Consider the following 16,361-nt stretch of genomic DNA (forward strand, 5'->3'; position numbering starts at 1 on the left):
TGCTTGTTGTGACATACAGAGGAGCTGCAGGTTATTCACCTTATTTTTGTAACCATTAGAATCTACATATCGGCATCAGACAACCATAGATGATGAAGCGGTTGCTATGGAGTTGCTGGACACAGCCGGTCAGGTAAAATATTTTTCACCTGTCTGATATACAAAATTTACTTCCCAGAATATTTGTAGCAATTCACATTTCATTTTGCAACCTGTGTTTTAGGCAAGAAAATGCCTGGCAGGTCCCCATGAAGTTAAGATGGCTGTTTTAGTGCCGCACATTTTGTCCCTCTTTCTGTTCTTTGGAAGTTGGGAAGTATATTACACCTTCCTCCCTTTACCGCTGACTACATTGATCCATTGCTGGAGTAGTAAATAGACTATCCCTTTAAGAACTGATATTGGAGGTCTCCTGTTACTCACTTGACCCCGGGAGCTGGGCAGGATTTCACTGCACTGGTTGAAGGAATACTATATGTTTATTTTCATGTTTTACTTTGTGTACTGTAGCTTTGCCTATTTACTACTATGCTACACAGTCCAGTCCTATTAATGTGAGCACTGCCTACTTGTGACATCAGCGTTAAATAACCAATTGCAGAAGGCGCGTGTCATCAGCCATCTGGGTGCACTCATCATTGTGGAAGGCACGATGGATCAACACAAGTATGCATCTATCCCTGCGGACCATGTTCACCCCTACATACGAATTGTTTTTCCTCGGGATGGTGGCATCTACCAGCAGGACAATGCGACGTGTCATAAAGCTCGCAGTGTACGTGCATGGTTCAAGCAGCACCAGTTTACTGTACTCCCTTGACCAGCAAATTCCCCGGACTTGAACTCAATCAAGAATCTGTGGGACCACCTCAATTGGGTTCTTCGTGCCATGGATGCTCAACCGCATAACCTAGTACAGATGGCCACGGCACTGGAGTCGGCTCAACATCCCAGTGACATCATTACAACATCCCAGTGACATCATCTTAACATCCCCTCTCTTCCTGCACATCTCGCAGAGGTCCGCTCTGCCAAAGGTGGTTATTCTGGATTGTGACAGGTGGTGACATTAATATGACTGGACTGTGTATAATATGATGTGATTTTTTTGGCCTTGCATGGCCTCCTGTTTCCTATTCCATAAATGGATACTTGAAGTTGAGTTCAAAAATGAATTGTGAGAGGAGGCCTTTCTGAATTTCACTATGAGGATCCGTGAATTCTGTGAAGGCAAATGCTCCAAAATGTTGGTCGCTAGTTGTGTAACCTGATGTTCACTACATGAAGTGAAATCTGTCTGTATCAACAGGGATGGATTGTAGGTCTCCGGCTGCCTGTGCTTCTATATATTGTGTATCTTAAGTGGCTCTCTGTGTGTCTTTTAATATAGCTTATGGTGTTGAGCAATTTCATCTGCTGTTCCAGTATTACACATTAATACGGGCTTTACAGGACAATGGGGGAGTTCATCAAGACTGGTGTTTCATATGCTAGACTTAACTCTGAAGAAGATGAAAAGGCCCTAAGAAGTGGCTCCTGGACCCCACAGCCCCTAAGAAGTGGCTCCTGGACCCCACAGCCCCTCAGCCTTCTGAGCAGGTAGAGCCCGCTGTGGCCCTTACTGTGCAGCACATCCAGGTGATTGGCCCTGTCCAGCTTATTATTGGGGAGCACACCCAGGGACTTATAGGTCCTGACTATCTCACTGCCCGTCCCCTGAATCTCCACCAGATTCGGGCCCTCCTCCGCTTACTAAAGTCTTCCAACATCTCCTTGGTCTTCCCAGCATTAATCCTGAGGTGGTTCCGCTGACCCCAGTCCTGGTATAAGTCTTTGTACTCCCTGTCGCCCCAGTCTGTGGTGAGGCCGCTTATTGTAGAGACATCGTAGGACTTCTGTAAGTAACAGCTGGAGGAGTTGCACCTAAAGTCAGCAGTGTACAGTGTGACTAGGAGCTGGACCTTGTGGTTCCCTCGTACTACAGATCACAGTGTCAGACACACAGTCCTGGGTTCTCACATACTGAGGGCGGGGTGTCAGGTAGTCTAGGATCCAGTTGGACAGGTGATGGTCCCTCCACCAAGGTCCAGCTTCTCCCTCAGTAGCCCTGGCTGATGGTGTTGAACGCACTGGATAAATCACAGGACATTATTCTCACAGTGTTCCCAGGTTTCTCCAGGTGAGAGAGAGCTCTGTGAAGAAGGTGGATGATGGCGGCATCTACCCCAATGCCTGGCCGATAGGCAAACTGGAGGGGCTCCAGAGCGGAGCTCACTAGGGGGCGTAGGGGTGTCAGGACCAGTCTCTCTAGGACCTTCATCAGGTGGGATGTCAGTGCTACAGGTCTATATGCACATGAATGTGTGCATTGTAAGGCTGAGTTCACATCTACAGTCTCCTCTGCAGACTCCACTGAAAACCAGCAGAGAAGAAAGTCCTGCACTGCAAATAATGGACCCAAAATGATGAACTTTTGACATGGCCCCCTCTCCCCGCCGAAGACCCCAACCACCACCCCTGCCCTGAAGACCCTGACTGACCAACCAATCCCCCCGCATTCCTGCACACACTATTATGCCCCAATTTCCCATAGTGGCCCCTGAACACAGTATAGTGGACACACATGAACAATTATTATACTCCAGGGTCTTTTAAGATCCCGGAGTATAATAATCGGAGACCCAGGGAGGATACAAACATTAAAAAAAAACACTGTTCCTTACCTCTCACTGGCTCTGTTGCAGTCGCTGCTGATGTAGGCTATCTTCAATGACGTACGGGACCTCACTTGAGCCGGGACTTGCGTCACAACGTTTAAGGACGCAAGCCTAGGCCCATGTGACATCAGGGACGTCACACAGGTAGACCTGAAGCTTGCTGGAGCCAGGAGAGGTAAGTAACAGTGTTTTCTATGTTCCCTCACATCCCTTGGGTCTCCGATCATTATACTCAGGGGGTCTGAAAAGACCCCCCGAGTATAATAGTGTTTGTGGATTCCGTGGCCTCACTTACCGATCCTGACTCCTTCTCATAGCGGTCTCTGCAGAAGGAGAAGCAATGGCAGCCATGAGCAGGAGCCAGGTTTGAATAAATAAATAGGGCCCGTTACCTGCTGGAGTTACGAAAAAAAACAAACCCACAGCAGCACGGCTGTTGACGGGCCCCCCAATGTCCCAGGCCCTATGTCAACTGCTACCCCGGTAGATACGCCCCTGGATGGACTTCATTGTAGCCAACAGGGTCTGTCTGGCTCCATGTGTAATTGCTGTTTTAGTGGTCCACCTCTCCGTCATTCAGGTCCCCCAATAAACCCGAAAGACGGAGAGCCAGCACTAGTGTGAATGTAGCGTAAGGTGCATGGGTAAAGGGGGGTTACAGTTACAAACGGGTCACAAATGCTAGCCATTAGAAACACAGCTAGCACACATTGGTGTGCATGGAGCCTAAGAATTACATCAGGACTAGAGCTATTTGCTTTTGTGTCAACAGTAGCAGGAATAAATTTGCTGCATTCTATTAGCAACTCCATCTCTGCTGCTCCCACGCAGGAATCTAGGGTTTCTATAGAAAACATCGGGAACAGGTGTCCTTGGAAAAAATCAAAGATCTTTGTAAAGGAAAGTGCACTTATTGTTTTACATCTAGTGTATAGTAGAGGTGCCTGCAGAGTAGTTGTAGTCATGTAAAAAATTTCTAAATTTCGTTCTTTCTACATAGTCTGAAGGTCACTGATAAATGTATTCATGGCACATTGCTGGCACAAAAGTCGGAGACAGGGATTTTAAAACTAGTTAATTATGGATGATGTCTTCCTACCTCTTACCAACCTCCACATTTCCCTCCCCAACCTTATGCGGGAATTGCGGGCCTATGGTTATAAAGTAAATCCTGCTAAGACTGAGGCTCTCCCGCTGAATATCCCTTCGGCTCCTCTCCAGCTCCTTCAATCTAACTTCGATTTCCAATGGCGCTCTCGTTCCCTCCGCTACCCAGGAATTCAGCTGTCCTCCTCTTATTCTACTCTTTACTCGGTCAATTTCCCTCGCTTGTTTAATAATTTGCGAGTTCTTCTTGACAAGTGGCGCCCCCTTCCGATATGACTCCTGGGATGCATTGCGGCTGTGAAAATGACCTTCCTTCCTTAACTCTTGTATTTCTTTGAGACCCCTCCAGTAGAAGTCCCACAATCAGAGTTGCGCGCCCTCCAGAAGTCAATCTTCCAGTTTATCTGGAATGGCAAGAGACATGGTATCCTCCGTTCAGTCATGCTCTCAGGTAAGGGCGAGGGGGGGTTGGCGGTTCCCCATCTTGTGCATTACTACTGGGCCTCCCACCTATGCTGTATTCCCTTTTGGGACTCTTATTGAGCTTACACGAAGTGGGTTGAAATTGAGAAGCTTTGGCTAGCTCTGGTCCATCCTAATGCCTTTTTGTGGTCCCACTCTCCAGCTCCTCCCTCTGTTCCTCTCCTTGGGCCCATTCGCTTCACAAGAGCGGTGTGGATGACTTGTGCTAAACTTTTCCCTGTGGCCTCCCCATGTTCATCTATGATCTCCTTCCTTTATATCCCACTCCTCCCTGGAGGCCTGGCTAAGTCTATGGTTAAGCCCTGGAGTAAGCTTGGTCTTTTCCATATTGCAGACCTGGTTGATTCTCTGTCCTTGGAGCTTAGGCCCTTTGACCATTTTACTTCTGAGCTACGCCTGCCCGCGTCTGAATGGCTACATTACCAGCAGATTGTACATTTTGTTTTTTTCTCAGTTCAGATCCCTGAAGGTTTCTCCACCCACTGATTTGAGAAGTTATGTCAGGCAGGCACCTCCACGGCTGTATTGATTTCTAGAATATATAAGCTACTTTCCTCCCCCGAGAGGCGCCCTTTTGTCCCCCACAGGTATATGGATAAGTGGTCTGGGGTGCTGGATGGGCGTATCTCACCCGGTCAGTGGCAGATTATTTGGCCCCATGCAGGTAGCTCTTCCACCTGCATTTCCTACCGTGAAACCCGGTACAAGCTCCTAATGCACTGGTATCACACCCCTGCCCTACTCCACTCCCTGCACCCTAGTATTTCTCAATGTTGGCGATGCCAGACGGAAATTGGGTCGTTATAGCACATCTTTTGTTACTGCTCATGCATCCGCCCATTTTGGTCTACTGTTCAGTCCATTACCAACAGCCTTTTTCTACAGAGGGTCCCGTTGGATCCCCTTGTATATTTGCTAAATCTCCCCCCTACCCACTTGGGCAAAAAGACATCGAGGTCGTTTCTTTATCTTTGTACAGCCGCTAAAACTCTCATAGCACTTCATTGGAGGCGCGTCCCGTTCCCCCCCCCCCCCTAGGGCTAGTTAACATGGGGGGCAAAGAGGCTGATTTTGACAGCAGATTTCACTTCAAAATCTACCCCTTTACAATAGTGGTCTATGTAGACTAAATGTAGAAAAATAAAGACGCAACATGACCTTTCTTCAGGCGTTTTCCGCCTGAAGAAAGCAATAGAAGTGAATGGGAGGCGAAAAAACGCTTGTTTTTTTTGCAAAAAAAAAAAAAAAAACACGGAAAAATCGCAAAGCTTTTTTTTCGGCCCAATCACTTTATGGGGGAGGGGGGGAACCGCCTGGCATTTTTTGAAGCGGTGTTTACAAAAAAAAAACGCTCCAAAAAAAGCGGCAAGGTCCAAAAAACCCTTCCTAATTAGTGTTTTTTTCAGGACCAAAATAAGCCACACGTAATTTACGTATGAACTACCAAGCCCTTAGACTCTGAACTCATAGCTAGGATGAAATCCGTGCACAACATGGAATTCCTTACTGCATCCCTCAATCATACCCTGGACGCCTTTCAGGCTGTTTGGTCTAACTGGGACTCTTATTGCATCCTTCAGGGCCTTTGACTCCTTTCTTCCCTCCTCCCCCCTTCCTATACATTTTCTCATATGTTTATTTTATTTAACTGTTTGTAGTTTGGATTCTATTTCATTTCCTGGTTTGTTTTTTATTCCAAAAATTTTTCAATAAAAATTGGAGTTTAAAAAAAATAAAAATGTATTCATGGTGACATAACCAGTGGCGTAAGTACTGCTGTAGCAGCTGCCATAGGGCCCACAACATTAGGGGACCCGGGAGTCCCTTGTGTTTTTTTTTTTTAAATCAACTCCAGCAAGTAACAGACTATTTACTTACCAATCTGAATTCCTGCTGACAGTTGCCTCCACTTCCCCATCTGCCCTCTAGGAGCGGTGAGTGAGTGACTTCAATGGGTTCTTTTAGCAGAAAAAGGAACCCATTAAAGTCAATGGGAGGCTTTTTTTTTCTGCACTGAAATTCCACACCAAATTCCTCACCATTTTCCTCCATGTGAATGGGCCCCAAAGACTGGTTTATTAAGGTTTTCACCACCCCTGGGCACAGACTCAAATGTTGTCTATGGGCAGATTTAGTCTGGGTATAAACTTTGATTGTATTCTTTTTTAGATGCATTATGTACTTCTATATAATATATATATATATATATATATATATATATATATATATATATATATATATATATATATATATATACACAGTGGGGCAAAAAAGTATTTAGTCAGTCCCCAATAGTGCAAGTTCCACCACTTAAAAAGATGAGAGGCGTCTGTAATTGACATCATAGGTAGACCTCAACTATGAGCGACAAAATGAGAAAACAAATCCAGAAAATCACATTGTCTGATTTTGTAAGAATTTATTTGCAAATTATGGTGGAAAATAAGTATTTGGTCAGTAATAAAATTTCATCTGAATACTTTGTTCTCTCTCCTTTGTTGGCAATGACAGAGGTCAGACGCTTTCTGTAAGTCTTCACAAGGTTGGCACACACTGTTGTTGGTATGTTGGCCCATTCCTCCATGCAGATCTCCTCTAGAGCAGTGATGTTTTGGGGCTGTCGCTTGGCAACACAGACTTTCAACTCCCTCCAAAGGTTTTCTATAGGGTTGAGATCTGGAGACTGGCTAGGCCACTCCAGGACCTTGAAATGCTTCTTACAAAGCCACTCCTTCGTTGCCCTGGCGGTGTGCTTTGGATCATTGTCATGTTGAGAGACCCAGCCACGTTTCATCTTCAATGCCCTTGCTGATGGAAGGAGGTTTGCACTCACAATCTCACGATACATGGCCCCATTCATTCTTTCATGTACCCGGATCAGTCGTCCTGGCCCCTTTGCAGAGAAACAGCCCCAAAGCATGATGTTTCCACCCCCATGCTTTACAGTAGGTATGGTGTTTGATGGATGCAACTCAGGATTCTTTTTCCTCCAAACACGATAAGTTGTGTTTCTACCAAACAGTTCCAGTTTGGTTTCATCAGACCATAGGACATTCTCCCAATACTCTTCTGGATCATCCAAATGCTCTCTAGCAAACTTCAGACGGGCCCGGACATGTACTGGCTTAAGCAGTGGGACACGTCTGGCACTGCAGGATCTGAGTCCCTGGCGGCGTAGTGTGTTACTGATGGTAGGCTTTGTTACATTGGTCCCAGCTCTCTGCAGGTCATTCACTAGGTCCCCCCGCGTTGTTCTGGGATTTTTGCTCACCGTTCTTGTGATCATTTTGACCCCACGGGGTGAGATTTTGCGTGGAGCCCCAGATCGAGGGAGATTATCAGTGGTCTTGTATGTCTTCCATTTTCTAATTATTGCTCCCACAGTTGATTTCTTCAATCCAAGCTGGTTGCCTATTGCAGATTCAGTCTTCTCAGCCTGGTGCAGGGCTACAATTTTGTTTCTGGTGTCCTTTGACAGCTCTTTGGTCTTCACCATAGTGGAGTTTGGAGTCTGACTGTTTGAGGGTGTGCACAGGTGTCTTTTTATACTGATAACAAGTTTAAACAGGTGCCATTACTACAGGTAATGAGTGGAGGAAAGAGGAGACTCTTAAAGAAGAAGTTACAGGTCTGTGAGAGCCAGAAATCTGGATTGTTTGTAGGTGACCAAATACTTATTTTCCACCATAATTTGCAAATAAATTCTTACAAAATCAGACAATGTGATTTTCTGGATTTGTTTTCTCATTTTGTCTCTCATAGTTGAGGTCTACCTATGATGTACATTACAGACGCCTCTCATCTTTTTAAGTGGTGGAACTTGCACTATTGGTGACTGACTAAATACTTTTTTGCCCCACTGTACATATATATATATATATATATATATATATATATATATATATATATCACACACACGCAAGAAGATAAGTGAAGTCAAATTTGAAAACTATAAATATAAGTTTTCATTTGATAATTTCTCAAAAAAAAAAAAAAAAGGAATAGTCCCCAAAATGGTATAATTATAAAGTACACCTGGCCCTGCAAAAAAACAACACCCTATGCATAACCATACACAGAATATAACAAAGTTACGGCTCTCAGAATATGGCGGCTTTTTGGCCACAATTTTGGATTTTTATTAAGGGGTTAAAATGTAAATAAAACCATAGAAATTTGGTATCCCTAGAATCGTACCGAAACATAGAATACAGGTGACATGTCATTGGGGCTACACAGAGAGCGGAGAAATAATTCGGTTAAGGGGTTTAGAGGGGGGAGATTCAAAAACAAAATTCAAAAAATGCCCGCAGCTTGAAAGGGTTAATGTTAGATTTAATGAAGCTTGCAATGCCATCAATTATGTCTAATTTATTACACTATGGGGCAAATTTATTAAGACTTGTGTATCATACCACAGTCTTAATAAATTTCCCAATTGGCGCAGAGACCCAGACTTACTGTAGCAAGTGAACACCCTACTTGATTTGCAGCGATGAAATGGTCTGCCATTCCAACTCCATGAAACTTCACCTTAAACATGCTGGAGCCATATGTGTGTGCAGCAGAAGGCGGTGAATAAGTATTGCATGCAGCAGACCACAGGTACAATATATTACCTTGAAATACATGATTGGAGGCTTATGAGGGAAAGATGCTGGCTTCTCAAGCCCTTTGAAGAAGCCATCAAATTTGTCAGCAGCGATGTGATCCTTCTATTGCGTTAGTCAATGTATTATAAAGGCAGTAGTTTGCATTTATTATTCTTATTCTTATGGTAGAGTTGGAAGGGACCTCAAGGGCCATCGGGTCCAACCCCCTGCGAGTGCAGGTCTTCCTAAATCATCCCAGCTATATGTTTCTCCAGATTCCGCTTGAAGATTTCCATTGATGGAGCGCCCACCACCTCCTGTGGCAGCCTATTCCACTCTCTCACTCCCCTCACTGTCAGAAAGTTTTTCCTAATGTCTAATCTGTATCTCTTTCCCTTTCGTTTCATCCCATTGCTTCTTGTACTTCCTTGTGCTAATGAGAATAGGGGAGATCCCTCTGCACTGTGACTACCTTTCAGATATTTGTAGACTGCTATTAAATCTCCCCTCAGCCTTCTCTTCTGCAAACTAAACAATCCCAGTTCTTTTAGCCGCTCCTCATAGGACATGGTTTGCAGACCTTCCACCATTTTGGTTGCTCTTCTCTGGACTTGCTCCAATATATCGATGTCTTTCTTGAATGGAGGCGCCCAGAACTGTACACAGTATTCCAGGTGTGGTCTGACCAGGGAAGAGGACAGCGGAATAATGACCTCTCTTCATCTAGATTCAATGCTTGTCTTAATACATCCCAGAATTTTATTCGCCTTTTTTGCAGCAGCACCGCACTGTTGGCTCATGTTGAATTTGTGATCTACTATTATGCCCAAGTCCTTTTCCCCTCTGCTATCACTTAGTTCTATTCCTCCCATACTATATATGTTTTTTACATTTCTGTTACCCAGATGTAGAACTTTGCATTTGTCCCTGTTAAATACCATTTTGTTCGCCTCAGCCCATTGTTCCAGTGTGTCTAAGTCCTTTTGAATACACTCTCTCTCCTCTCTAGTGTTGGCTATTCCTCCTATCTTCGTATCATCTGCAAATTTTATGAGTTCCCCAATAATTCCATCGTCCAGATCATTTATAAAGATATTAAAAAGTACTGGGCCCAGAACAGAGCCCTGCGGCACCCCGCTTTTGACTTTCTTCCAGTTGGATGTGTAGCCATTTAGTATTACTCGTTGTGCCCGATCATTAAGCCAGTTGTGAATCCACCGAACTGATTTTTTGTCAAAGCCATACTTAATCATTTTTTCAATAAGAAGGTTATGTGATACTTTATCAAATGCCTTACTGAAGTCAAGATATACTATGTCTACGGCATTCCCTTGGTCCAACCATTCAGTGATTTTGTTGTAGAAGGAAATCAGGTTAGTCTGACAAGATTTATTGGTCATAAAGCCGTGCTGGCTCTGGGTAATTAATGCCTTCCCATCCAGGTACCGAAGTAAATGTTCCTTGACAATTTGCTCAAAGATTTTTCCTGCTATCGAGGTCAGACTTACCGGCCTGTAATTTCCTGGATCGTCCCTTTTCCCCTTTTTGTAGATGGGGACAACATTTGCCCTTTTCCAATCTAAAGGGACCACTCCTGTTTCCCATGACTTACCGAAGATTATAGCAAGGGGTTCTGTTATTTCCTCTGCTATCTCTTTCAGGACTCTAGGGTGTAAATCATCTGGTCCTGGGGACTTGGTTTCCTGTAACTTGGCTAAGTGCTCTCTTACCAGACCTTTGCTTATAGTCAGCTTGGAGTTCTCCTTCCCCTCATCTCCATCACCATTAATGTCGATATTTCCATTAGTTTCTTGGGAGAAGACGGATACAAAATATGAATTTAGTAGCTCCACCTGCTGTTCCACCATGTTAACTGTTTCTCCTTTGTCATTCTTCAGGACTCCAATGGTCTCCTTCACTTTTCTTTTGCTTTTAACATATCCCCAAAATCCTTTTACCTTACTCTTTGCCTCTTTTGCAAGCTTCAATTCGTGTTCAGCCTTAGCTCCTTTGATGCTTGTCTTGCAGAGTCTGCAGACTGCTGTGTACTCTTCCTTAGGTATAGTTCCCATCTTCCACTTTTTGTATGTTTCCTTTTTCCTTTATAGCAGGTTATGTAATTTTTTGGTCATCCATCCTGATATTTTTAGGTGCTTCCCATTTTTCTTCCTTCTAGGTATTGTTAGTTCCTGTGCTTTAATGATTTCCCTACGGAAGATTTCCCACCCTTCATGTGCATTTTTGTGCTTAAGAATTTTGCACCATGGAATTCTGCTAACCCTTGCCTTCAGGCTCTTGAAGTCTGCCCTGCTAAAGTCGAGCCTTGAAGTCTGTGTCTTCTCAGGTCTTCTTCTTCTTGCAACCCCAAACTCAAGTATAGCATGATCGCTGAATCCCAGTGTCCCTGCTACCCGTAGTCCCTCAACCATGTGCTCTTTGTTGGTTAGGACTAGGTCCAAAATGGATGTTCCTCTCGTGTTTTCTTCTACTAGCTGGGCAATGAAGTTGTCTGCTAGAGAGGATAAAAATTTGATGGAGCCTTTACTCTTGGCTGTATGGGTTTCCCAATGAATGTCAGGGTAATTGAAGTCTCCCATGATCACTATTTCATGTTTCTTTGAGAGCGTGGTCATTTGCTGTGAAAAAATCTCATCCATGTCTTCTGTCTGTTCTGGTGGTCTGTAATAAACGCCTAGTATGATGTCCTTATCATTGTTTTTCCCTTGAATTACTACCCAAATAATTTCCAGTAGATTATCATTCTGTAAAACTGTAATTTCTGTGGAGATGTGTTCTTTTTTAACATACAATGCAACTCCACCCCCTCTTTTATTAGTTCTATTCTTTTTGAATAAGTTGTATCCTTCCATCTGTATATTCCAATCATGCATGTCATTCCACCAGGTTTCTGTGATGCCGATGACGTCATAGTTTTCCTTGTGTATCATCAGCTCTAGTTCTCCTTGTTTGTTTCCCATGCTTTGTGCAATTTATATTGTTTAAATAAGAAATAACCCCTTAAATGATCGTTCGCCAGTGGAAGTCTGCTCTTTGACCGTAGCTGAGTTACTCCATCACGTTGATCTAGCGTGTACCCTGGAACGTATGCTGGCCAATAAAAATCACACTTACACCAAATTCCGTGCCTGATGGTCCCTTTGGAGCTCGTATAAGGAGACCTGTAAGACAGCTTCTCCCTTACGGCCTCAGGGTAGTTCCGCGGGGACCCCTTAAATTGTTAATTGCTGACTGCTCAGGGGTTCCAGGTGGCTTTACATTTGCTGTATTCCATGTATCCTCGGCATTGTACTCAGGTATACTGTTTTTGGTTATGTTTGATTTTCCTGTTTTCTTCTGTCTCTGTCCTGTTATACTTGCCCTTTTTCTTTCTTGTTTCTCTCTTTTGTTCCTCTTCCTATGTTTCCCTTTTGTTTCTTTTCTTGATGCTTCTGTCTTAGTTACTTTCGTGTTACTGCAGTACGTGGTGTCTGGGTATCGTTTATATATTCGACTTATACTTGACTGTGTTTGTGATCCGGAGTAATGACCCCGTATGCATCACTTTGTTGTTCGGACCTTTGATGGTTTTTCTTTGGTTTGTTTCCGTTTTATATATTGTAAAATTTTCTCCTTCAATAAAAATCGAATAAAAAACAAACAAACAAACAAAAAAAAACCTTAAATAGAGATTTCTCACATTAGCAGGCTGGGTCACTGTTTATTGGGTAATTTAAAGCCTCCCCTGTATTAAACAGAGATTTTTCAGATTAGTAGGCCGAGTGTCTGTTTATTGGGTAATCAAAACAAAACCCCTTAAGGAATAGAGATTTTTCCGATTAGCACAGCCACAATCAGTGTTTTGGATAAATAGAAGGATACTTGGCACTCACCCAATGCATAAAATTCAATCTTTATTTTTCATAGTCCAGGTAAAAAATACACAGATACGGGAGGAGGCACACTCAAGGTTGAGCGAGAGCCGTTTCGTGCTCTATCGCACTTTTTCAAGCTCAGTGCGATAGAGCACAAAACGGCTGTCGCTCAACCTTGAGTGTGCCTCCTCCCGTATCTGTGTATTTTTTACCTGGACTATGAAAAATAAAGATAGAATTTTATGCATTGGGTGAGTGCCAAGTAGCCTTCTATTTATCCATGACATTCTTTACACTTTTCTACGTAGAGCACCACCCACACTGTCCCTTACTCCTGTCTCTGATTTCTATCACTGTTTGTAATTGATTATTACCAAACGTCTTTCTACTTCTTCACCTCCTACGATTCTCTATTCCTATTTGAAAGTTTTATTACTGTGTATTACCGAAGAAAATGGAATAATTGCTCTGGATCATGCAGTGGTGAATATCATGTCCATTCCCTAGCTTCATTATAAATAAAATGCCTTGTGTTCTGTTTTAATCCCCTCATCTGTCCTCTAGGGGACAACAGCATAAGAAGGTGTCAGTATACAATCAGTATGTGCATTAGTCAGTTTTAAAGTCTCAAACTAGATTCACTAAAAAAATAAAAACCGGGTGGGCGCACAGTCCCTTTTGGATGGAATGATTGAAACCGATACTTGAATTACGGCAACGGTTTATCGAAGGACAATTTTGACAGTAGATCGGTTTCAATCATTCCATTCACAAGGGACTGTGCGCCCACCCGGGTTTTTATTTTTTTAGTGAATCTAGTTCACTTTTTGTTGGTCACATTCTATAAAGACATACTGATAGGAAAAAAAAATAAAAATAAAGTTACAGTGTGAGATATATATCCCTATATGGGGCTCACAATCTACATAAAAACAGAATTAAAAAAAAAAAAGATGATCATAGTTTAATGCTCTCTTCAGCTTCTTTACTCTCTCACACCAACTTTTCTTTCTTCACTTTCTTTGTGCAGGAAGACCCTTTGCAGAGAGAAGGACACATCCGCTGGGGGGAAGGTTTCATAATTGTGTATGATATAACCGACAGAGGAAGCTTTGAAGATGTCATGACATTGAAGAACCTTTTAGATGAAGTCAAGAAACCAAAAAATGTCACCTTTATTCTAGTGGGAAACAAAGCAGATCTCAGTCATTCCCGTCAGGTCGGTACAGAAGAAGGGGAGAAACTAGCAACAGAACTGGCATGTGCTTTCTATGAGTGCTCAGCCTGCACCGGGGAAGGGAATATCTCAGAAGTGTTTTATGAGCTTTGTCGTGAGGTAAGACGGCGGAAAATGATCCAAGGAAAGACCAGAAGAAGAAGTTCCACCACTCATGTGAAACAAGCGATCAACAAAATGCTAACCAAAATCAGTAGCTGAAAACAAGAGATCCTGAGGAAGCAGCTCCTGTATTCTGGTCAATGACAAGTGCAGTGTATGTAAATGACTTCTTTGTAAATACCTAGAAATATACATTAATGTGCCACGTCCTCTGCCCATCTTATTGCTTGTAAGCAATTACATGGAAATTACTATCAGCGTGTTTACTTAAAGAGGACCTTCCACCACTTACAACATTTAACAGGCGCTGGTCCATTGATTCTGGCACAGTTATTTGTCTAGCCCCCACCATTTCCAAACAACAAATGCCTGATGTGCTACTTAGTCTCTGTACAGTCAAGAGGGCAGTGTCAGGCAGGAGTAGACAAGGGGTGTGATTCCGAGCTCTGACACCGACGGCCTCATATTGGAGCTCTGAATCACGGCCCCTGCCTGACCCCACCCCTTTTGGACATCAGGCACCAAAAATACCTGCACTTGCTGTCAGGAATGCTGGAGGCTAGAGAAAAAATTCCCTCTGAGTTGGAATCATTGGAACAGAGCCTATTAACAGATGCTAAGAACTTGAATTGGCAGAGGTGGTAAAAAGTCTTCCTTGAAGGAGTTTTCCAGAATAAAAATATTGATCTATGCTACGGAAAGGTCATCCATATCAGATTGATGAAAGTCTGACACCTACAGAATTGCTGTTTTCAGCAGCTGATACACAGAGAATGGAGTAGAAAGCAAATAGCTCTGATCTTTGTGTAGAGGGCACATCAGATTGTCTGCAACAGAGTTCCCATTCACGTAAATGGGACTGGATCTGCAGAAACCCGACATAGCTACTACACATAGAAGCTGTCTGCTTCCTGCTCCAATCTCTGTGCAACAGCTGCTCAAAACAGCTGATTGGTGGGTGTTGGACTCCCACCAACCCGATATCGATTAGCTACTCTTAGGGTGCATGTACACGATGTAATGCGGCACTGATTCTTGCACAATAACTCATGTAAGGATCAGCGCTGCAAAACAGAATCTCATTGACTTCAATGAATTCCGTTTAGCACGTGTAACACATTGAAGTCAATGGGATTCTGTTTTGCAGCGCTGATCCTTACACGAGTTATCATACAAGATTCAGTGCCGCGTTACATCATGCGCATGCACCCTTAGGATAAGATCATCACTATTTTTAGCCTGTAAAATCCTTTTAACCCCCAACAAACCAACTGCACGCTTACTGCAGTACACCCTAAAAATGTCTCCGTCACAGCTCGCAGGATTGTGTCAGGTTTAATAACCAACAGTAATGCCCAATGAAATGACTGCTGCCTTTGTGGAAATGGTCACTTGGTACTTGCTCTAACCTTTATACTCTATAGTAGATTTCTCCATATAACATTACTAATAAATTTGATTGTTAGATGAATTTCTACCTGTAAATGTTTCTTTCATCGTCTCCACTGTTAAAGCGGTTTTTGCCTGCACAAGCTTTCTTGTTGGGCTTTTGAGTTACATTTCCTAACACAGGCTTCTGATTTTGTGTAGCAACTTTTACAATTAGAGAGCCAGCCAAATTGTTAAGATTTTTTTCAGATAGAAATAAACGTGTGTTTTTAGGGTTATTTATCAAGATTAAGGGATTTTCTGCAAAAGCATCAATCATATGTTTGCATGAAACCAACTGCAGACCAAGGATTCACAATTTTTCTATTGGCATCTCCATATTGTGTATCACTGTGAAGCTACAGAAGCAGTAAAGCTCTGCTGCATTACGTGGTTTTTAGAGCTCCTACTTACTCTTATCCGTTACACTGCATGCCTATTTCTGTCTTGTGGACAGTTATTGCTGTCATGGAAATCTTCTGCTGAGATGAGAATAACACTGTAATGTTTAGTCACCTTTCTTTTAAGCTCAGGAGAAATCTTTTTACTCTTTGCTTCTGAAGTAGAGATTTGAGTCAAAAGAGAATCAAGCTCTGCCAAGCACTGCCTTGTGTGTCGTATAACAAGGCCGATCAACTCACCTGTAAAGGAGTATTCCCATCTCCATGACTATATTCATCTCATTGAAGTGTTTTACCCAATACTTTGTTATCTCTCGATTTTTGTTGCCAGACACTAATTATTATTGGTCCCTGTAAAGAAAATACAAGATGTCATGAAGAAGTCATGAAAGAAATCCACACATCCATTATAAATATAGTAA

At 43.0% G+C, this 16,361-nt stretch overlaps 1 protein-coding gene across 1 annotated transcript in view; it reads left to right on the top strand.

Annotated features, from left to right (window-relative positions):
• The window catches only part of RERG (RAS like estrogen regulated growth inhibitor), a 46,324-nt gene extending 30,743 nt beyond the window's left edge, over window positions 1–15,581 (top strand). Inside the window, exons 4-5 of the mRNA XM_075262049.1 lie at window positions 60–133; window positions 13,802–15,581. Coding sequence (XP_075118150.1) covers window positions 60–133; window positions 13,802–14,209 — 482 coding nt within the window. The 3' untranslated portion in view covers window positions 14,210–15,581. The remainder of the gene's footprint in view (window positions 1–59; window positions 134–13,801) is intronic.
• Window positions 15,582–16,361: the final 780 nt, after the last annotated feature.

The sequence above is a fragment of the Leptodactylus fuscus genome, unplaced genomic scaffold (genome assembly GCF_031893055.1).
Source record: "Leptodactylus fuscus isolate aLepFus1 unplaced genomic scaffold, aLepFus1.hap2 HAP2_SCAFFOLD_84, whole genome shotgun sequence".
Taxonomy (NCBI): Eukaryota; Metazoa; Chordata; class Amphibia; order Anura; family Leptodactylidae; genus Leptodactylus; species Leptodactylus fuscus.